General features: G+C 36.6%; 1 protein-coding gene across 5 annotated transcripts in view; it reads right to left on the reverse strand.

Annotated features, from left to right (window-relative positions):
- The window catches only part of DGKH (diacylglycerol kinase eta), a 167,092-nt gene that overhangs the window by 23,476 nt on the left and 120,072 nt on the right, over nucleotides 1-23,544 (reverse strand). For all 5 annotated transcript variants that reach the window (XM_027649738.1, XM_027649729.1, XM_027649747.1 and 2 more), the window contains 14 exons: nucleotides 22,376-22,460; nucleotides 19,967-20,052; nucleotides 18,506-18,605; nucleotides 17,000-17,276; nucleotides 16,417-16,545; nucleotides 12,880-13,014; nucleotides 10,373-10,490; nucleotides 9,352-9,462; nucleotides 9,101-9,197; nucleotides 6,519-6,626; nucleotides 3,353-3,466; nucleotides 2,929-3,063; nucleotides 1,658-1,824; nucleotides 327-432 (listed from right to left, as the gene is read on the reverse strand). In XM_027649738.1, coding sequence (XP_027505539.1) covers nucleotides 327-432; nucleotides 1,658-1,824; nucleotides 2,929-3,063; nucleotides 3,353-3,466; nucleotides 6,519-6,626; nucleotides 9,101-9,197; nucleotides 9,352-9,462; nucleotides 10,373-10,490; nucleotides 12,880-13,014; nucleotides 16,417-16,545; nucleotides 17,000-17,276; nucleotides 18,506-18,605; nucleotides 19,967-20,052; nucleotides 22,376-22,460 — 1,768 coding nt within the window. The remainder of the gene's footprint in view (nucleotides 1-326; nucleotides 433-1,657; nucleotides 1,825-2,928; nucleotides 3,064-3,352; nucleotides 3,467-6,518; nucleotides 6,627-9,100; nucleotides 9,198-9,351; nucleotides 9,463-10,372; nucleotides 10,491-12,879; nucleotides 13,015-16,416; nucleotides 16,546-16,999; nucleotides 17,277-18,505; nucleotides 18,606-19,966; nucleotides 20,053-22,375; nucleotides 22,461-23,544) is intronic.

Consider the following 23,544-nt stretch of genomic DNA (forward strand, 5'->3'; position numbering starts at 1 on the left):
ATTCCTGACTGCTTCCAAAAGGCAACAGTCATACTCTTACTATGCCCCTAATCCAACCTCCTTATCTCTCATTCGACTATTCACTTCCCCAGAAGGTCTGCATTTTAAGTGTCATTAATGTCCCTTTCCAATGTCCAATGTTCACCTAAGAGTATCAGCTGGGGTGGACACTGATGAACAGAGAAACTTCATCTTCTGCCTTCTCATCCAACTTGCTTTAATATGGGCACAGGGAGTACAATATAGACACTGTGCCACAAGCTTGTGTACCCAGATATTATATTATAGCTTATTTACTTATACATAAATCTCTGCTGTTCCTTTACCTCAGGAAACCTTGGGTTGGCTTTATTTAATGCATGTGAACATGCATTAACAGCATGAGCAAGCTCCTGCTCCAAGAGGCCATGTATTTTTGCTGCTTCACAGATCCTACAAAAGTATTAAAAAAGGAGAATATTTCTTTGTTTCTTTAAAGAGTAATTCTTAAGTACAGAACATTATCAGATGAGAAAATACAAAAATATATCTTTCACAAAACATTTTTAAATAAATATAGTCCTTTATAACAAAAGTTGAAATGCAAGTATCTCTTCAAGCAATACAGCACCTCATATAAAAAATATCCATCACATGGATTATTTATGCTGCTACAAAATACTGAGCCACATTTATATGTCTTAGAATACTAGTGCTATGCAAAAAAGGTACCAAAAAGATTGGGCCTATTAATTCAAATAACTATAGAGGAAAACTCTAGAACATTAAAATAACTTACTTGAAATTATCTTAAAAAGCGTTACACCTATTTCACAAGGAATATCCTTCAGGTTTGACATGAAAATTGGTTGCAATCATTTGAGATTATGGGAGGTCCAGCTGTAATTACAACCTCTGGACCATATCTAGAACAGTAAAGTTTTTAAGCTGTCTCAGCTAAATTCACTTTGGGTAATTGATACACTAAATTATTCTTCTATGTCTACTTAAGTTATCACTACAGTGTGAGATAAAAAGAGTATGTAGTAGTTTTTCAATTCCTTTCTTATCAGTGATTTTGATGATAATTTGTTATGATGATGAACTGAATACCAGCTTTACAAACTGTTCTAATCTTAAAAAAAAAAATATTTTCTTTAAAAAAATTAGGGTTTTTTTTAAATTTTTCTTTGAAAATGGAAGTGTCTTCTTTATTAAACTGCTTGCATCTCAGGACGAAAGTACCTCCTGAAAATAAGCAAGGCTGTGGGATCAGTTTTATACCATCAGTTCACTATCATCTCAACCCAGATAAATGACTGAAGTGTTCATCCTGCTGACTTCTAAAGTTGACTTCTAAAGGTTTTTTTTAATAAATATATTTTTGCTTTTGCATAAAATGAGAGGGTTCAATCTCTGTAAAGAAGCTTTCCAGTTTTCCATTTCCAGTGCTACTTCAGAAAGTTGGTTTTCACATGAAAAAAGCCCAACACAAACACACACAAATAAAATTAAAGAAATTCCTAAGAAAAGAATACATAAAGAAGTTGAGCCTTAAAAATAAAATAAAATTTTAAAATTGGAATAAAATAACTGATATAGTGGCAAGGAAACATTCATAAAAACCTAGGAAAAATATACTTTAAAGTCTGTGTATTAACTTATTAATTTACTGTACCTGGTAATAAGTTCTTCTGCAGCTTGTGAGCACAGCTGGATCTGTGCAACTTCTTCATCTGTAGCCAACTCAACAGCTTGCTGAGGGTACAAGGGAGATCGAATGACAGGTTTACAGGAATCATACTTCTGTTTGTCTTCCCAAGACTTCAGGGTGTTTTCAAAGGCCTAATCAAAATGAATTATACATTCAGTTCACAGCACTTGGAGTATTCTTACTCATTAAAACATTTTATTTTACATTTTATATGAATTTATATTATATAATATTTTAGTTTAAATTAATTTAACAATAAACAACTGTTTTATTTAATTTTATATAAATAATGCAACCTGTATAAATAACAATTTTACATTTAATTTTTTAAAACTTAGTATAGAAAATAAGTCACTTCTGAAAGCTCTTTTCTATCTCCTCCCTGTTATCCTCAAAATGTGTAATCCAAAACAATAAAAACACAGTGATAATGGTTGGACTCAATGATCTTAGAGGTCTTTTCCAACCTAAATGATTCTAGGATTCTGTGATTCTCCAATGCAAGCACATTTTGTGCAGATAGCTAGACTGAAATCTGAAATGAATACTGGATTCAAACATTAAAAACAGTGGGGAAAACAAATTTAGAGTTCAAATTCCGTTAACTCCACCCTAAATTCAAGATCTAGTTAGTGGATGGAGAACTGAGGGGCAGTTACACCCTTCACACAATAATCCTAGACAAGAGTGAACTCTCCAGTGGCTTTGTGACTACGTTCTGGTTGTGTCTCTTCTATCTGAGACTGGATCACAGGACAGAGGGAGGATTAGTAGGACAGAGAGAGACAGGAAAGAAATGTGCAAAAAGGTATTCTGGAGAATGGACATTATAGAACTTTTGTATTTATGCAACTGTGCTAAAACTTCCAGGGAGGGAGGGAGGAAGGCAGGCAAGAAGGCAGGAAGGAAGGAAGGCAGCAAGGAAGTAAGGAAGGCAGGCAGGCAGGCAGGAAGGAAGGAAGGAAGGAAGGAAGCAAGGAATTTTGACCATTCTTACTATGTAGGAATAAGAATACAGGAATAGCACTAATAAAACCAATAAAAGTTAACAAAGCTTTGCCACTTATACAAAAGAATAATTCTCTATTCATCTTATTAGAGAAATAATATAACTGTAAGTAATTGTATGAGTTATAAAAATAGTTATAAAATATTTTTGTAAGCACTGTTTTGTTAACTGAATCAAGTTAGCACAGAAACCAATGTTAGCAGTGGTATCTCTTTCTGCAACATACTCTGTCTCGTGTTAGCATTTGAGCTCTGTTTTTATGTATGATCTTAATAACTCCTGGGGGCTGGATCCATGCCTCTCCATCGACTTGCACTGGAACCCCTTCATCACCAAGTATGGTGATCTTTACTGACCGGCACTGGAAAAGAACAGACATGTTATTTTACAGAGCAATGAATACTAATGAAACTGACAGGTCACCTGAAATCTGTTGATTACTAGGAGCTGTGGTTTTCGTCCAGGACTGTCTCAAGAATGAAGAACTTTTATACTTCATTCATCACTGAAGACACTTTGTTACCCATTGAAAACAAAACAATGTCAGCGCTTTATTAACGTACAGCGTGGTGGTCATCCAAACTACCACTACTTGCCAGCATCCCAAACTGCTGCTAACCACGTTGTGGGCTTGCACATGAGAAACAGACCTGAGCGATCCTATGGTGCTGCAGTTTGATGACTCTTGAGACTGCCATCTGCATGCTGCCAAATACTGCAACAACTTCTAAGATTTTATCATCAAACGATGGAGCCCCAAATATCTGCAAAAAAATTTTGATGGTAAATCCAGTGCTTAGATTGCATGTTCAGTGAAACACAGATTCATTTACAGATTCATTTTCAACATTGAAATGCTCTATCTTATTTACTGCAGAATAACTACAATGTCTCTAAAGTCATAGGAGTAAGATACCATAGACAATAGCCAAATATTACTGTAAAATAGCAATGCTAATAGCATTTCAAATATCTGAATGACAAGGCATATCCTCATATAGGGAGGATGACATGTTTCAGCATGCAGATTAAGAAATGTTTTTCAAGGCAAGATGAAAGGCCAATTCAAATCTCTGCTTGTTTAATGTACTTAATATCTAAAAGGTTCTTGAAGGTAAGAGAAGCAATGATGTCTTATTCCTCTCAGAAGTGCTTATCTGTTTATATTCTGAATTTTCTGGAAACTAACATCTGAGTCCACACTCTGCTTTGTTTAACACAGCTTTGACACTGAAGAGGATCTTTTTTTTGCCGTATGTAATTATCCACTATAAATACAAAAACTGTTTCTGTATGGAACAAATATCCTCCTATCTAGCCAACGTGCTGAATTTCCACAGGCTCACACAAAGCAGAGGAAGTCTTGCCACCTGGTGTCCTGTTGGGGAATTCAGCCACAGGACAAGTCTTAGTCTGGAGTTCAGCTGGGTCTGGCAGGTGATACCACACTAAAATCACTTGAAGCTTGGCCATTTTATCTTGATATGCAATAGGGAGAAATGAGGGAGAAAAATCAGCAGGAGAAATCACTCCAGTAAGAGTTTAGTGAGTAGAGAGATGACCTCTCTGAGCAGTACTTGGCCTATCTCAGTTGGCATATTGGGGGAGAGTAAGCTGCATCAGAGACACCTGAGACCAGACTGGGGAAAATCCCTTAAAGCTCAAAGGCACAACTAGTCAGGTCCTGCCTCCAGACAGAAGATTTTCTGGAGGTGAAGAATAACATCCAGGACTGTGTAATCCAAATAGTGTCTGCAGCAATAGCTCAGAGAGGGGGAGGATGGGGAATAAGGTAAGGCAGTTTGGTCCCTGCTGCGCACTGAGCCAGTGGGAGCCTTTATCCCAATGCAGTGAGCAGTGGCTTTGGTCAGGAGGCTGAGGAGGGCATGTTTCCATGGAATTTTTCACATGAGTATGTGAACATCTTGACAAGAGCAAAGATGGTGATTCTGTTATTCCAAGGCAAAAAGTGTGAAGAATTCTTGATCCAGCAACTGACACCTACAGGGCTAGTTCTTGCATGGTTTAAGAAAAAGTATTTGTAAAATTTCATTTATTTTGTGTTTCCATTTTAGCAAAATGATTAAAAAAAACCACAACCCAGTCTTCTGCTGTGTCTCTCCATCAGTAATATCTCTACTGAAAACCACTCTTTTTTTTTTTTTTTTTTTATTTTTTTTAAAAGGCAACCCAATGACTATGGATCAACATTGACTCTTTTCCTGTTGCAGGTCATTTTCCAATCAGTCTTCTGGACACAAAAAACATGCGTTAACAAGCCCTGCTCAAGTCAGTCAGGGTGCAGCTGCCCTGCTTGGCTCACTGCTGATGTTTCAGCAATAGTCACAGCTGTAAAGGCAACATCTTTCATTTGTCCAGTTAAGCAGAAACAGCAGCACTTCAGACCACCATCACGACCACCTCTTGAGGATCAATTATTCAAGATTGCACTAAAGCAGTGAATTATGCTCCTAACTCTGTCCAGAACAAAAATGTCACTGAGCTGGCACATCCGGTCACCAAAAGACTAATAATATCAGTAAAACTGCTTCAGGACACACACATTTGCTGTATACCAGTATGAAAGCTAGGAGAGTTCTCTCTCATTGAGAAAGTCTGGGGAGAAAAATAAACTCCTGAACAGGGGTTGAGCAGGTGTTAGAGAAGCTTTCAAGTTATGAATAGGAACATGGAGTATATAAAAACTTGAGATATCCATCACCAAATATAAACAGAACTGCCATCCTCTAATATATACCAAAAATAAGAAAAGGAGACTGAAACATGTTTATATTTCTTTTTTTTACTTTTATACATGTGTGTATATATATATACATATATAAAGAATATATACAAGTATGCAAATATATATGTATTAGATAATATATAAAATGCAATAATATATAATAGATGTTCATATGTATTATAAAAATATAATTGTGTATATTATTACATAAAACTATATATACATATTTTTAATATATATATGCACAGAAAAAAGGAAAGGATAACATCTCACAAGAAACCCCAAATATTGTGGCAAAAAAATCCTGGACTGTCTACATTAAAATCACAAGCCAGTTTGCAACTACAGTTTTAGGTGATTCAGACCTCACATACTCTAATTCAGGACACGCAGAAGTAGGATAATCTGCTAGTAATTACAGTTGTTGCACTGTACGTGAAGTCGATAAGCAGCAGTGACACTGCTCCAAATTGTAAGACATGTATCCATGTAATGTAATGTTTCTTAGGAGATGAGAGGAAGAAGGGAAAAAAGGTACCTTAAAATATTTTAGAAGGTCATTGAAAATAAATTTAGAAAACAATTTACTACCCCCACTAAATTATCAGTCAGTGAATGCATCAGTCCCCATTTTCTGAATCACCATCCTTTAGAGCAAAGCTGTTTAAAGAACAGGAGGAAAATTCAGATATAAACTGTGAGTGATTATCCTGTCTACCTTGCTTATTGTTAGAATATAGCAAACAGAGGAATCTGTGCTTTAAGAAACCTTATTTACAGGAGTCTGTAAAACAATATAGAGAGAAATTAGCTGTGACTCTGTCTATAAAATCAGTTTCTAAAAATACTCATAGAGCCATTAAAAAAATCCTAAAATCATTATGAACATTTTGCTGGAATGGACAGTGAAAAATCGTGGGATATATTTTCAATTAAAAAAAAATCAACAAGACAAGTTTAAACTGAAACAGCCTCCCCAAATAAGAGTTGTTATCCAAACTATATGTTACTACTATTGATATTTATTGCTGGTTTTGCCCAGAAGGTTACTTCTCTTTACTGTTACTTACATCATCTTCTTTGGTTCCACCCCAGAAATTAGTTCCACCAGCATAGCTGGGAATGTTTAGCACAGCTATGCCCTGCAGGCTTGGAAGAGGGATGTACTGTCCATCACACTGTAATGGATAAAAGCTCATTCAGTTTATAAATAATATGATAAAAGTAATCAGCCATTTTTAACACACGAAGCTTCAAGAGAGCTGGTAGGGGAGGACAGAGTCATTAATAGGTCTGACACAAGACTATTCCCTCCAGGCAGTGAAGCACCTCTAATACAAACCTCTTCTCCCTAGTCTTAGCATTGATTTTTGCAGAGTTGAAAATCATGTAGATCTACATGCTGTAGTATCTACAGCAGAGGTGTTCCATGACTCTTCAAAGAACCATTTTCACATTCCTTCTTATGAAATTCCTCATGCACTTTGACCATGGTCTGCTTACCAAGGATTAAAAATCTTTTTGCAGTGAAAAAACTAATTTCCCTGAGTTCACACAGTAAGATCGTCATGAACATTACAAGAAGATTCATTTACCCATTCGGTAACTAGTCTTGCATCCTATATCAGCATTCCCAAAATTGCAACAGACTTGTTATTTAGGTAAATCCATTAAGCTCAGGGTGGTGTTTGTGTGTGTCAAAAATATCCAAGAATATTTCAGGAATAGCCACAAATGTGGTTAGTTGTCAGTGTTAGCATGTATTGTTGACTTGTAAAAATAACTTCACCCTCCTCCCAAAAGCGCAAAGACAAATCTAGGAATGACCCTGCAGTTGTTACCCTGGCTGTGGCTGGGAGTTGTTGATTTTGCAGGTAAGAGGTCGCTCCTATATCCAACTGTTCAGTTGTTTCTTACGGCTTTATCTCCCAAAACCCATAAGCAACTCCAAGTCCTACTCATCATGGGATGACATAGGTCAATCTCACATTATTTTCAGCCAAGAGTAAATTTACAGACATCAGAGAGAAATCACTCTTGACTTAGAGCAGTACAACTGCCTGCAGAGGTGAGCACAATGATCTCGAACCATTCCACCAGGACTCAAAAGTAAAGTGCCACAGGCATGGATTTGAAGCAAGTTAGAAATAAAAGGCTGTAAATGCTGGACTCAGGTGTCACTTTGTGGACCATGAAGTTGGAGGTCAAGTTGCCTTTAAGGAAGATTGTTATATTACTGCACACTGCCAGTCCCACAAAAAGATTTTTAAATTATACAAATGAAATAGAAAATCTCAGGAAGTAAGGACAAAATCTTTATCAGGAGGAGAATGATATGCAAAATTATTTCCAGAATGTGTTTAGTGCTCTTTTTATGATTTAATCTCAGTAACAAGACAGAATTTAACCTTTTCATCAAGATGTGACAGTATCTAAAATACAGTGTGATATTAATAGATGCTGCACAGCCATTTGTGTTATAGTGGAGGTCTGCCTCCAGTTCCTGAATAAGGCTGATATTTTGTAAGACAACAATAAATATGAAATTTCTACTTGCTGGCTTAATTCCAGAAATATTAAAAAATAATTATGGAAAAGTCAGCAGCGAATATATTATCAAATCTTATTTGAATCAGATTCAAAAAATCCTTAAATTAAAATTCTATCTGCAGCATACATAACATTCTTTCCTGTTATTATATTTGCTAATGACTTCATAATTCCTTGATAATTACTCAATCCTTAGCTAACAGCAATCTGCTGCTACTGGACAAAATCCTCTAAATCCCAGAGGAGTGAGAAAGAGTTCCAGTAACCTAAAATTACTCTTTCAACTTTAAAATTTACCCTCATATAAATATCATGAACCTCCCTACGAAATACTTAGCATGAAATAAAAAGAGAAATTTTATATGTTCATTGTCAAAATCCAGCTTAGATGCTCTTTGGGTGAAAATAACAGTAACCATCCTGTTGTCTTTTTCTGCATTTTGTAATCATTTATATCTCCTTTAAGTTCCGAGTACCATGAGGAAGACTTAGATTTGATGTTAGAGCTTAAAAGACAAAAAATAGCTAGCTATGTTCAGACACGGGATTTGTTTTTGCTATGATAATATCTTGCTTCTTTTGAGTGACTACTAAGTAAAGTCTCTACTGGTGTATTGTCTTTCTTGTGATGCAATTCAGAATCTCCTCTCTTTTGTCAGCAATTTTTTAATATTTGTGTGTTCTCCCTATATGTGTAATCGAAATTTCAGATATATTAAAATGAACCTGAAGAATTAAGACTCCTTGTCTCTTTCCTTCTGTTTATTTTATGGTCATTTCTGTTGTTGCCCTTAAAACCTGGTCTTCCTTTTGAAGCAATGAACATTAAGAAATATATCCTACCCAAGCAATTTATTATTTTTTTGTAACCTGGTAATTATGAGAAACGTTATACTGGGTATTTTGTGACCTTTAAGTACTGACATTTTACTCAAAAACTCCGCTGGGAGAACAAACTTTTACATAGCACATCTTTATACTGTGCCTTTGAGGTCAGCTTGAGTTGATACAAGAACTCTAAAAGGTTTCAAAAAGAAGCCCAAATTCTTCACTGCACACAGTGGAAGTAAAAATACTTATTCTGTCCATAAATAAAATTTACCTCAAGTTGAACTTTTTGTTCTAAGTTCTTGTAAGTTCTCTGCAGTAGCTCTTTTGTGCCAAGAACTCCATACCACATCATGTTTTTCGTCCGACTTCTGAAAGCAGGCAAAACAAGACTCACATATTGAAATATACACATTATTGTGCCTTGTATTTGTAGGAAGAGAAAAATTTAAGAAATTCATATAAAGAGATAAGGAAAAGAAAAGAATGGAAACATCTTGGTTCTGTTACTGACAATTATTTTACCTGCACTTTTCAGGGTGCTCTTCTCGCTTGTTATTAAATTCTAGTGAAATTTTTGCATCTAACCCAATTCCAAAGTAGTTGTTCATGACACATTTTTCTGAATATCCCTCCCTGTTAAAGGAAAAGAGATAATTAGGTGTACATTAGCACAGAACCTGGACACACAGCCATCTATGACCAAGACTGTTGTTGGTCTCAGAACACAGTATCAACTAAGAGATTTTAAGAGATCTTTCCTCTGAATCTCCCTGAGGAAACCCACCGGTAGTTGAAGAGACAGGTTGTATGACAGCTCCTTCGCAACTTCAAGTTACTTCCCTTAGGGCAAAGGAAAAACTGTACCACGCCCCCATCCAGCACTATCTCAACTATACCCAATACAACAGTGCAATACCATGAGAGAGCTTCCCCAGGCCCAGCTCTGAGACAGCAACAGCACACCATGCTGAGCACCCAGGTTGTGGTTAGGCTTGCTGGTGCTAGATGTTTGGCTGATGCTACTGGCATTGCAAGGCTTTATTTTAAGGGAACCACAGCCCAAAACCCAGATACCACCCAAAAGTCTCTGCCAATGCTACACCCACTTCTGAGAAGCAGAGACAGCTTAGGACACAAAATTTCCACCTCACTGCTCCAGTCCTTAGGGCATCACTCTTCTTTCTCCACTACGAAGTGCCCAGACCTGCTTCAACATCTTGCTGGCGGCTGAGCTTGCGTTCAGACCGGCGGTTTGGGCAGAAAAACCCAGCTCTGAAAGACTACTGTCCTCCTCCTCCCAGTGAGCAAGGGATAAGTGAGCAAATGTCTCCTATTATTTCTGCTGCTGCAAAACAATTTTGCACTACTCATAACTAAATGGCACAATCCAACTTGTTTTCAGACATTGAGGTCTACTGCCAAATGATAGCAAACAAGAACTACATAATTGAAAAAAAAAAGACTGTAAATATGTAAAAAAAAAGCCCTTAAGAAAAGCAAAGTAAAGTAAAACAGTACATTTGGAAACAAAAATATTTCTTACAGGGAGTCTGGATCCGGGTCAATAAACGGCGTAGCACCAAATGGATCGATGTTTGCTAGCAACATTTTGCTAATAATTGAACTTCCTGCAATGGAAGCAGCTAGACCAGCCCTCAAACCTGATTAAAAAAAAAACACAACAAAACAAACCAGAAAGAAAATAATAAAAAAACAATTTGTATTTGATAAACAGACAAACATATAAGCCACATACTGAGAAACAATATTCATTAAATCTGTACAGGGAATGATTGTGATTCTATCTCAGTTTTTATCTATATTTGTGTCATGGGTTGAGATTGGCCCCCTGAGAGCCGAGGGGCCCAGAGGTGATTGGGTGCCAGAGCAGTGTCCCCTGGAGGGTCAATCACCATTCATCTTGTTCGCTGCTGCTGAAAAATCATATATACACAACCATCGGAAGCTGCTGCCAATTCTGTTGGTGTCTGCTGCGGCGTGTAGGTGTAGAAGGCTGGAGGGGAGGCCCTGCGGCCCACAGCCCTGCGGCCCACAGCAGGGTTAGAGGCAGCATTTGGAGTGAGTGTTTGTGAGGGATGTGACTTACAACACCTGAGAGAGAGGTGCTCTGAATATGAGGATGACTGCAGAGACCACAGGGACAGACACTATAGAGACAGATCAGCAGAACCACAATCTTGATCTTGGTCCCGGTCCCGCTTGCGATCTCCTTCCATCACACGCAGAAGGAGCGAAACCCCTAAGCATAGATCTAAGCGCAGTGAACTGTGGTCCTATCTGAGCACCCAGGGAGAAAACATGAGGAAGTGGGATGGTGAACCTAATTCCAGACTTGAGGCCAGAGTGAGAGAACTAAAACGCAAGGAAGCCGATAAGAAAGTCATCTATGTGGCAGATGCAGATTTCTTCGAAAGAGAACTGAGATCTCCCAGACACAGGAAGACTGGAGTTTGTTTCCAGGATGACAAGAAAGCCTCTGGTCTGAAAGTTTTCTCTTCGGTGTTGAGATAAATTGTGGGAAGGGGTGGGGGAAGCCTGGAAATTGGATTTTGGATTTCTAATGTGGCTCAAACTGCCACAATTAGTTATCTTTTCAGGTCTCTGGCTCCTCTAAGGAGAAAGGCAGCTATGCTGTGGTGCAGTGGCTGACTCTTCATGTACCACCATTGAAAAAGAAAGTTACAAAGAAAATTTAAGATTTCGGGCCAACACTCACTGGTTGGTATAGTAACCAAACGGGTGACCTAACATACAAAAAGACTACTACAGCTTTTTATTTAGTTTAATCTTCATCTCCTAACTGTCCATGATTTTTCTTTGGTCCTATCCTTTCGAAATATTCCTAAGGAATATCCTTACCATTTTTACAACTGGTAGAGCCATAGTTTAACTTAATTTGTGGAAAGATCACAGCCTTGACACACCTACTTTGACTAATAACAATGTCGTTCTACAAAATACCATGTAATGCACGTAAACAAAGAAAAGCTTTCTAAAAGCTTTCTCTTAAATTTGCCTAAAGAAAAAAATGTAAGCTCAGTTCCATTATGTTTTAACTATACTAATAAAGTTAACTAACCCAGTCTTTTACTAGCGCTCTCTAGTATTAATTAAATTTGGAGAAAAACATATTTTTTTTCATCTGTTAATTGCATTTGTGTAAGAATAGATTTTTTTCTACTGTTTTAACTACACAGCAGCTTTGTGTAGTTTTGGTTATTCACTTCCAGAGAGGTATCCACAGACAGCTCTTACTCAGAGGGTTGAACTTCACATGGCTTTGACCCTCAGCCACTTAATCTTAATCAACAGCCTGCATTGATCAGGATAAATGATAGAAGGATTTGGGAGTACTGGTGGATGAAAAATCAGATGTGACCTGGCAATGAGCACTTGCAGCCCAGAAAGCCCACCTTATCGTGGACTGCATCAAAATAAGTGTGGTCAGCAGGTCAAAGGAGGAGATTCTGCCTCTTTACTCCACTCTCTTGCTACCCTGCCTCGAGCGGTGTGCGCAGCTCTGGGACTCCCAACATAAGAAGGACATGAACCTGCTGGAGTGGGTCCAGAGATTGGACAAAAGGAAGAAAATTTTTATGACGATGGTGGTGAGACAAAGGAACAGGTTGCCCAGACAAGATGTGAATGCCCCATCACTGCAAGTGTCCAAGGTCAGGTTGAATGGGGTTTTGAGCAACCTGATCTAGTGAAAGATGTCACTACCCATGACAGAGGGCTGAACTATACAATATTTAGAGATCCCTTCCACCCTGAACCACTATGTCATTCTAAGATTCTGAATTTTACTTTTCACCCTCCAGAATCAAATGCAACACTTCTAATGTTTCTGGTGTTGTGCCAAATGATTAGAAATCTTCTACATTATTAACCATTTCTTCCTATATGATACAACACAAAGATGCGTATCTCAATTCAAACAAATTCAAGGCATGAAGTACAAGTTGTTATTTGACAGCAAGCAGGGGACTGGAAGGCATAAGGAACAGCAGATTTTAAAATCATAATTACCTGGGCAGATAATCCTTGTGTTAAGTACTGGGAGGTTTTCCTTGCTTGTAGCCAAAGCTGGAGCAGAGAAGGAACCTGTCTGAGAATGGATACCTCGGCTTGTACGTCGATCGGGAGATCTTGGTGCAGTTTTAGCTATGCAGAAGAAGCAAAAGTAAGAGCACTAATTAGACCTATTATGACATTACTACATAGTTTTGACAGCCCTGAAAATGTTTCAAAAGGATTAATTTAATCTGTTACTATTTCAACACGAATGTCCTTCCCCCTTACACCAGAGTTTTTCTTCTAAATACAGGAAAGAAAACTCAGAAACAGATCAAGTGAGAAACACATATCAAAAGGAACAAGTGTGCACAGTACTCAACATGAGGAGTTCCCATTTATATTTCAACCTGCCAGCAAAACTATTACATGTATTAAATGTAAATGTGTTCATATAAATGTATTATATCACCTTAAAATGCAGTAGTATTTAATGCTGCAGTAAGTTTCTTATAAACATTACTGAAATAATAAAACTTGAACTTAAATTCAATCTATGTTTACTTATAAATATAGATATATAGTACATTACTATTTATAACAATTTTAGTATAGATAGCTATTCTAACACACAGGTCACGGAAATATCTCATCAACAGCCACAGTATTTTCTTCAAGCAGCTAAAATGGGCCCCCTGCCTGCATCAGGTTATGAAAACATCAGAAAAAACTCTGACATCTTTATTTACAGACAAATTGAAAACTGCAGGGGAAGGGAAAAAGCCATGTCCATACTTGTTTTCTGCAGTTAGATAGTGGGGGACACCTGTTTTCCATCATCTTTTTTCACAAAAAACAAACAGGCAAACAAACAAACCAGCAATTCCCAAAACAATTAACTTATTTGTTAAAATTCTCCAGAAGATCAACCAATAAAACCTTGACAGGCAGCAAGGTTTGGTAGCCAATGTAACTGTTGTTGACAAAGGTTCAGAAAGAAGAAAGGGAAAAAAATCAGGGTGAAAGAGAAGATATTCACAAAGAGTAACTAGTAGCTCAGTGAGGCCAGTTATGCCTTGGGATGCCTTTGGAGGTGATGAAGGACAGGCTTTGCAGAGGGCTGACCTCAGGTGCTGTAATTTGCTTTCCTGGCAGACCTTGTTTCATGCAGCCTGAGAGAATATGCCAGTGCCTGCTTTAGCCTGGAGAAGGTAAACTTTGCGAAATTCAGCCCAATCAGATATAGCCAGAAATTGGTGCCACAAGGAAGCAAGCTTGGGTATTATCAAATGCTTGGTTATAGTATTTCCATGTGCATGTAGAAAGCTTTCACACAACAGATGGTCATAGATAGACACTTCTTGGCTACCTCTGCTCCAAATTATCTCACATGTTAAACCTACTTCAGCTTAGGAAAACATCAACCTTGACCATCTGAAGAAGCTCAGAACAAAAAAAATGAAATTATTTCAAGGTGATCTGATTTATTCCTCTCAAAACATGAAAACTAATTCAGCAAAAATAGAATTAGTAGGACTAGCACCTAGACAACAGCAGGAAAACAGCACCAGGAATATGGTGGGAAGGATAGAATATATCCTTTTCAATGGCTGGAGTGGGACAGATCAGTTCATGTCAATCATAACTCAGCCTGAGAGTAATGTGGGTGTAATGTATGAAGACACTAATGGAAAAAAAACGCTGAGTGAGAAAATCTAGAGATAGAAGAAATAATTAGAACAAGGATTTAGACATTGTGTTCAAATCAATTCAGGCTAGGATTTGTGCATTCACTTTTTTTTTTAAGTGATGATAATCTAGTATAGAATGGTAGTCAATGGTATGGCAAATTCTTCACTTTCTTGTATCCCAGGAGTAAGATTACACACCTTTCTGGACAATCTTCTTAAGTCAAACAGAAATTATTAAACACAGGACAGAGAAAAGTGGATGGATTTTTCTGGACTGTTTTATATAAAAGGTCTGACCAAGTGGACTAACAGCTCCTCCTGACTTTAATATCTGTGTAACAGCCATAGCAGTTATCACAAAATGCTACAGTATTGCATGATAGCAATACAACATAAATGATTTGTATCTGTGCGTGGCAAAAAACTGTAATAATGTCAAAAAGTGAAAAGGAATAAAAATGGCAAGTGATAGCTAATGAGAGTTATTAAATATTTAGATGAAGGTATTAACATATGGAAAAACATAGTCTTCATCAAATGACCAGGAAGATCCTCAGAGCGTAAACTATAACACTCAAAACAAAATTAACATTAATTTTTCGTAATACTTCTGAAAAATTCACAACACTATTCACACAGTCTGTCCTCTCTGTACTTGTGAGCAAGGCAGTTATATTAAACAGGAAATATCAACAGAGCAGCTGTTATTTATTTGACAGATGAGAGTCACGGGAATAACTGCAATAAAGATAAACTTTTGCTGTGAATGCTCTGATAAAAATAATGGAACTCTAACAAGTAAAATTGATGTTTCAATGCAGATAACTGAATTCATGTTTCATGCTTTGTCCCTAAACATCTATCGCCCACTGACAGCATTAATATGCACTCTATTTCACACAGATATATGAACAATACAGATTCCTATTAAATGTAGAAATTATACTGCCAAGAAACAAGGAGTTTAATATATTCCTACACATGTGTATATTTTTCTTTTATTACACAGTTATGGCAGTAGGATTGGGTCATCTGTAGGGCCAGCATCCTCTATGAGCTACTATTGAAGAGAGACAACCAACATGCATTAATTCCTCTAACCAAGGGAAAAGGAAAGGGAGCAATGAAGAGACAGTCACCGGAGAAAGCCTGACACCCATTTCTGGAGAAAATGAGAGTTTCTGGGTTAAGAGAAGCCCTAAAAGCCTAATGTCTTATTTCTAAGATAGGATCTACTGACACAGGCACTAGCTTCAGAGCTTCAGAGCAGAGGCTCATGAGGACAACTAGTTTTGAGGATGTTAGTGTGGGTTAGGGTAACAAAGGGTGATGCAAATCCCAAACAACTTTTCTCATTTTGTCACAAGAAGTAACTAGAGGATGGGCTTTGCTGTCCACCAGCTGCCACTGTTTCTCCATGACTCACAGATCATCTTGTGACCTCCTGCAATGCATCACTGTCCACTTTGATAATATGGCAAAGACTGAAATTTCCACCCATATTGAGAAGCAGCTTTCCTAAAATTACTATGTAGCCTGGGACTCAAGATGTCTATGACTGAGACATGCTATTGCCACCATTACCTGGGTTCTAGCTCCTGCTCAGGTTCATGTAGAAAGGCGAGTGTAAACATCAAATTAATTCAGGCACTTCTCTCCCCAGCAAATACCTTCTCAGCTTTGCAAACACATTCTAATCTCCCTCATTTTTTCTTCAACTTTTATTTATCCAAATCTATTAAAATTTGTGACTAGTTTCCAGTGAAACAGGATGCTAGTATTGTTAATTAGGGAGCCAATTATGCTCCAAATGCAATTATAAGGACACTGTATATTTTTATTTCATTCCTAATTTGCTCACTTGATGGGGACTCAAGTTCCTTTGTATCTTCCTCTTTTTCCTCTTCCTTGGGTTCATCCAATTCTTTGCTGTATTCTACTGGAGATTGATTCACTTGTTCTTCACTGTGAGCATTCTGCTCATCCACAACTGCTCATTAAAAGAAAAAACAGAAAGTTTCAAGATTTTTAAAGAAAAACGCATACACAGAAAACCAGCTTTTCTTTTTTGTAGCTTTAAGTTAAAAAATATTAACAAAGGAGTTCTATTGCTAATTCAGTGAGAGTCTATCAGTTCTCTACAGTTGATAAAGACTTGCTATCAGAATTTTTGTGGGGGGATAATAGTTAAAAAAAATGTACACTTTCCTACGTGCACACACACGCGTACATAAGTACTCACACCTGCAGACAGTCATCAACATTCAAACAAGCTGCGTTTCTTTTCTTTGCAGCTTGTAGAAAGCACATAATTTTATCTATGTAAGAATGTAGAAATCAAATTTTATAATAAAAACTTATTCTAGTTAGAAAAAAAAACCCAAACAAACATCACGATCCTATCGTATTCTACAAATACGGATCAAAACGTTGCTGATGTGCACCTTTTTCTGCTTGTTCAATGATCTGCCTCACAGCCTTCTTCAAACTGTTTGCTCGAAGCATTAACTGTTCCCTCGATTTGAAGAGTTTCTGGGTGGAAGACTTTGAGACACACTCCACTAACTGCTCTTTACTTTCAGAAAAGGATTCTTCACTTGAAAACTCCTCTGCTTCTTCTTCCACAATGGGGGGAGCAATGCCTGGGAGAATGGGAGCAGCCTGGGCTTCTGTGTGAAGAGCCTGGAGCAATAGGTCTAGCTTCTCATTTAATTCTGAGCACTAAAACAAAGTGGAAAAGAATACACACACACCCCCCCAAAAAAAAGTCAACAGTGAACATGTGAACATTTTCAAGAGTTAAAGTACCAGGTCATATTTGAAACTGTAGGTGTCTTTAGTCTATCTATTTCCTTGTACGATCCAAACTGAGGTTCAATATTTTGGAATATCAGACTGTGAGTAGATCTTCATGGTTTTTTTTTGCAGACCTACTCTGTGACATTTAATCAGATTAGAGCAATTATAACACAAAAACACTACACTCAGATTAAAATAACACACCATGCTAAACTCAGCCTGCCACATAAGTAGAGTACAGATTAGATCTGACTCCTCTCCCAATGGCTTGCAGCACAGAAAGCCACCAGAGGTTTGCCCATACTGTGCATTATGGGTGCTCAGTACCCCATTTTGGAGAGATGATCTGTAGAGACATGACCAGCTGTTAGACTGAGACCCACTGGGTTGTTTTTGAAAGAGAGCTGCACATTTAAGCAAGTTAGTTGCTACAGAGCAAAGAACCAGATGCTGTCAAACACCTCTAGCCAACAATAAGTAGCTGCTCTCTCTAGGTGCACTGGAAATGAAGTGATTTTCTGTGCTTAAATGAATGAAAACCAACACTGTCTGGCCTTAGAACAGTAAAAAAGAAAAACTCATTTTCTAAAATATGTGCCAGATAGAAATGTGAACCACAAATTGCCGCTTAGCAACTACATTTTCTGACTGGGACTGTCAGGGATTTTGTTTTCTTCTTTTTTTTTCAGCTTTTGTAAATTTTGTGTCTCATACTAAATCCTGTCATCTTTTCCCCCAATGTTTTTGCAACATGATCTCTACATTTTGCAGCTTAACACACTATTTTTAGCACTGTGGTCTCTCTCTCCTTCATTCTGACAGCATACTCACTCTTCATTATCCCGTTGTTTTCTTGTAGCTAACTTAATCCCTATAACTCCTAATGCAAAAAAATCCTTTCATCTCTATGTATGTTACCATGAACTTTATCCTTTATGAAGGAAGAAAGTCTAAACAGTTTATAGAGATTCAGAGATAAAAGACAGTTTGGAAATAACTGTTCTATGCAGTAAGAAGAGAAGAATTTTAAAGTCACTGGTTGAAATGAAAGCCAGGATGGGCATCTTGGAGTAATGTGAAAATTAAACACCCAGGAGCTATAAACTTTAAAAAGCCAACAACTTTAAACCTCAACATAGTCATAGGCTTACTTTAATGGCCATGGCATCAGCTTCCTCTGCATTTTCCATTGGTTTTTCGTAAGTCTTCCCTATTTTGGCAACAAAGTCCTTTACAGTTTCACATAATATTCTTCAGATAAAAGAAGGAGAGGGGAAAAATCAAATGAAATAAAATAGATATGTTTTGAATGTTAAATTCTTACGACAATGTATTCATATGCACACTGCTATAAATCATTCTTATTGGAAACTGAACTTTGTGATCATACTTGCAAATCAGATGACACACTTTTTCATAGCTTGCAGAATTGAAGTGATAAGCTTTAAAACAAAAACTCTTCCTCTCTTTTGCTTATGCCTTTGCACACATTGTATCTCAGTCTCTTATCTCAAATAAACATGACTGATTTTATCCATTCCCTTGTCTGTACACCTTCCATACCAGAGGACTTAGCAAACTTGCATTCACTGTGATAATTTCAAACACAGTCATGCCAACTCCCATTCAAAGATGGAGCTAAGAAACTGTGGAGAAAATCTACTGACTTGAATGGAGTACTTAGATGAAAGCATATGGCCACACACACCCCATTGCACAGCTCGTGCTTTTGAACCATAGCTGACCCTGAAGCATATTTAGTGGCTGCAATGAATTTCCACTGTGTGAATCAAGAAGACTTGGTTCTTATTACCTACACTGAAGACAGACAGCAAACTCACTAATGAGGTGTGGATAATTGCAAATACTGTTCATTTGGTTGACATTTATTTGACAGAAATTAAACAGATTTAACAAGATACAGACCCTGTTTAGAAACTGGAGTTGTAATAATCCTGCATCCTTATTTTCTACATGTGCTATGTATACCTTAAAAATGAAATTTTGTTAACTTCGTCTTTTGCATACTGCAAAATATAAGATTTTCTTCATTGAGAAGGTATACACAGAATAGTTCTGGTTTCAGATGATGTCTGAGATTTGTCAATTCTCTCTCATTTTAAATTGTTTCAGTCTGGGGAAAAAAAACTCATTACTGTCTGAGACAGAACTGATATAGACAGAGCTACAATAAAGCTACCTAAGCTGAAGTTCTGCTTCACACTGGTGAAGCTGTTTGTCCTCTTAAACCTATGGGTATGCATTAAAAAATAGCCAGAAGAAATGCAATGTGGAGTAGATCACATATTTGCATTAGTAATGCTCAGTTTCATATTGAAGCCATACATTGATTTGGAGTGATTTTAAATCAGTTTATATTAATATTGTGTGATTTTTTTTTAATTTAGTATTAAGTATTCCATTACAACTGTACCATACAAAAATTTTGCAGAAAAAAAACACATCCACTCTAAAAGATATAAATCAAGATATATTAAGCCAAGCCAGTTGGGCTAGCCATAAGAAAATCAGGCTAAGACAGAAGGCTATTATGGTGATGATGTTACACAGGAGTTTATCCCACACATTGGGCATGACACTGATTGACTCACTTGGCAGATGATATGACAACTGAGTGCTGATCAGAATTCAGAATTTTTGCAAGATGAGCAGCAACTGAGTCCTCATAAGCAGATATCTGAAAACAGAGAGAAGAGACTTCAATTTCCACACATTTCAGCATTTAACACCAAGTAGTGAGTTTAAACACCTCAAAAAATAGCAGGATTTTAATTTCAGATCTAATACAAGGACAAGTGGCTGGCAGTGCAGATTTCATCTGCATACCGTATTTTATGTGCCAGATCTTTAATATTCAAAGTAACACTGCATCTAAGAACTTAATCCACAGCTCTTTTTCTCCTGTAGAGAAAACAGTAAGTTATTTCTAGGCTAAAAACAGTCCATGAGGCAGAAAAAATTTACCTTCTTCTCAGATTTATAACAACCTAAAGTATTACAATCTTACATCTTTTATTTCTAAAATAAGCAAAGTTTTCCTCAAACAAACTGATCAACTAAGAAAAAAATCAAATGTTTGCAGTTATAACCTGGAATTTTCTTTTTACTGTCAGATGGGCTCTTACTCCCCAGGTACCACGACTGAAAAAGGCTGCTAAACTGTATAATGTTACCAAAACCAATCCTCACGGGGAAAACCATTTAGAGATAGTATTTACAAGAACATTAGGAATTACAAATTCTGAAATACTCAGAAAAAGATTTGGAATGGATCAGAAATGCATCCTCACACATCACATCCTATCTCAAAATAGCTACGGATTCAGACATCAATTTTTAAAGAAAATTCTAACCAAATTCCAAATCTAAAGCTAAAAATAAGAAATAAATGCAGTTCTGAAATATTCTGATGGTTTCTCTTAAAATATCTTAGCATGTTTTTGTCCTTGATTTTGAATAGGTTGATATACCACTTTGTTTTTTTCTCCTAAAATCCAGCCTTCATTGTAGAACTCTGACAAGCGAATCAGTTTTCATTTAAAGGGAAAAAACAAGAGATAACCACTGATCTGTAAGAATGAACTAATGTTTTTCAAATATCAGTATAAGAATTCTGGAAATCAAGTGAAATTAGTCTCCTGAAACTACTGGAGGAAAGGGGGGGAAATAATCAGATATGTACATTTGCTTTTCAAACTGTGATTTAATACAACACCTGCTGTAAGGTTAATTATTATTTTTCTGAAATATCATAACTCAGTAAACAATGCAAAAAACCTATTGAAATAGAGATTGAACAAGGTACTCAAAAGCAAATGGTACTCAAGTAATGACAGGTAATATAGGCTTCAGAATACATTTTCCAAAAGAGAAGTTTTATAAGAGCAGTTCCTTCCATTTTCAGAAGGGGCTAAAAAAAATTTCAAAGCCAGAAATAACTAGAACAAAATGATGATGAAGATGTGCTTGAAAATTTTAACTGTCTTGAAAAATTAGAGAAGATAAAAGCCTTGATCTGTGTTGCTGACACCAGAGGCAGAGCTACATGCAAAGCAACCCTGTTAAAATCCCAGCCTTTTTGCATCTCTATATCCAGCAATCTGTCAAAGGTTATAACCTCCTTGCCAATTAAAAGAGCCTGAATTATTAAATTATTCAAGAGCCTGCTGATTAATTATTGCCTCTCAAGTACTTTTGAGCTGAAATTGATATGCATTAGTTTTCTTAGGAATATATTATTTTCTCATTTTTAGTCAGACTTTTCATGCCAATTAATTTGATTAAAACATCTCTCTCTCTCTCAAAATTGAAACCTCATCAGATAGTACAAGCTTTTCTTTGATGATGGTTATGATTTCAAGCTCTCTGAAGAACAAAGAGAAAATTGGATCATATCACCTGATCAAACTCAAGCTGCAAAAAACTTCTCTCTTTCTTTAGGAATACAACCCTTGCCTCCAAAATGCTGGGGTTTTTTTCAATGCTTATTCCAAACTCAAGATAGCAGACATTTTGATTTTATATATAATGTATTTTAAATATTTATGTATGTATATATTATATATAAATATATTATATGTATAATATTATACAGTAACATACTACCAAATTATACTATAATATACAAAATCATATATAATATATACTCTTATATATAATAATTATACAAAATATATGGTATTATTATATTACATAATTATACAATACTACATTCTCGCATAACAAATTATATACTATATAATTTCTAATATATATTAAAATATACATATATATTCAGGAAGAAATTTTTCTGACTGTTTTGCTGAAGACTCCTTATTGGCAAGATTCCTTCTTGGCAAATAATACAGAACTGGAAATGCTAATTACTTGAGATACACAGCATCAACAGACATAAATTCAGTTCAGTTAGCAGATCACAAAAATGCTTCAATTACAAGTACTGTCAGCCCAGAAGCTCCAAGTTAAGTACATGAAACAAAAAAACAAAAGTAAAAGTTCACCTGGCACTCCTCTGACTCTTCTGCAGTCATTGGAAGAATAGAAGGCTTTGCTGGTAATTTCAGTTCATATGACATTATACTCCACCTGAAAGAAACATAACAGCTTTAAGTTTCCAGCAGATTATTTTTATCTTCTCTCCAACATATTAACAAAAAGAAAATTCACCGTCACACCACAGAATAACTTGTTAAAAAAAAAAAGGCGGCTTAATTTTTAATTGTATACTTCATGGGTGAAATAATTAAGATTAACAGAAATAATTTGTTCAGATTATTTGTTAGTGATTTGATTAACAGTCTCATTTGTGAAAAAATCATGGGACATTCAATAAAGGCAGTAAAGATTTTCTAGAAAAAAAATTTACATTATAAAACAATTTGTGCAAACTAACTGCAGCAGTCAAAGGAAAACAGATGTCTTCCTAGAGAAAAAGTTCTAGGGTGACATTATTTTTTCATCTCAACTAGGGGAGGCAGGCACGAAAACAAAGAAAATGGTGAAGAATCTTCATTGACACATATATATATTTTTCCCCTGGTAAAGGACAGCACTGAACAGCATAGATAGTATGAAACCACTAATAGTAACAACATCTTTCAAAGTGTGCTGAAAAGAATAAGTAATCACTGCAGATGTCCTTGGGAGTAAGTCTACTGAAATTAGACCAAAAAATGAAACTGAGCTTTTCTTCAGTACAGAAAAAAGGAAACATCATTTAATCTACAAATCTTCCAGAATCTGAGGATCAGTAACAAGCATTTCTCTACATACTTTGATTTAAAATGATCAAGTAGCCTGCAGAAAACCTGAAAATAAAAAAAGAACTTGTTTCTCTATTTCATAAAAATAAAGTAAAATTCCCTTTGATGACATTCAAGTTTGTAATTAGAGCAAGAAAAGAAACGCTCATGAGAGGGGATTGAGTGTACCATTACCAAATTTGCAGATGACACCAAGGGGGGAGGGGGGAGCGTTGATCTGCTGGAAGGCAGGAGGGCTCTGCAGAGGGACCTGGACAAGCTGCAGAGATGGTCTGATTCCAGTGGGATGAGGCTCAGCAACGCCAAGTGCCGGGTTCTGCACTTTGGCCACAACAACCCCATGCAGCGCTACAGGCTGGGGACAGAGTGGCTGGAGAGCAGCCAGGCGGAAAGGGACCTGGGAGTTT

Source organism: Corapipo altera, unplaced genomic scaffold (genome assembly GCF_003945725.1).
Source record: "Corapipo altera isolate COAL_440 unplaced genomic scaffold, ASM394572v1 0, whole genome shotgun sequence".
In the NCBI taxonomy this organism is placed as follows: Eukaryota; Metazoa; Chordata; class Aves; order Passeriformes; family Pipridae; genus Corapipo; species Corapipo altera.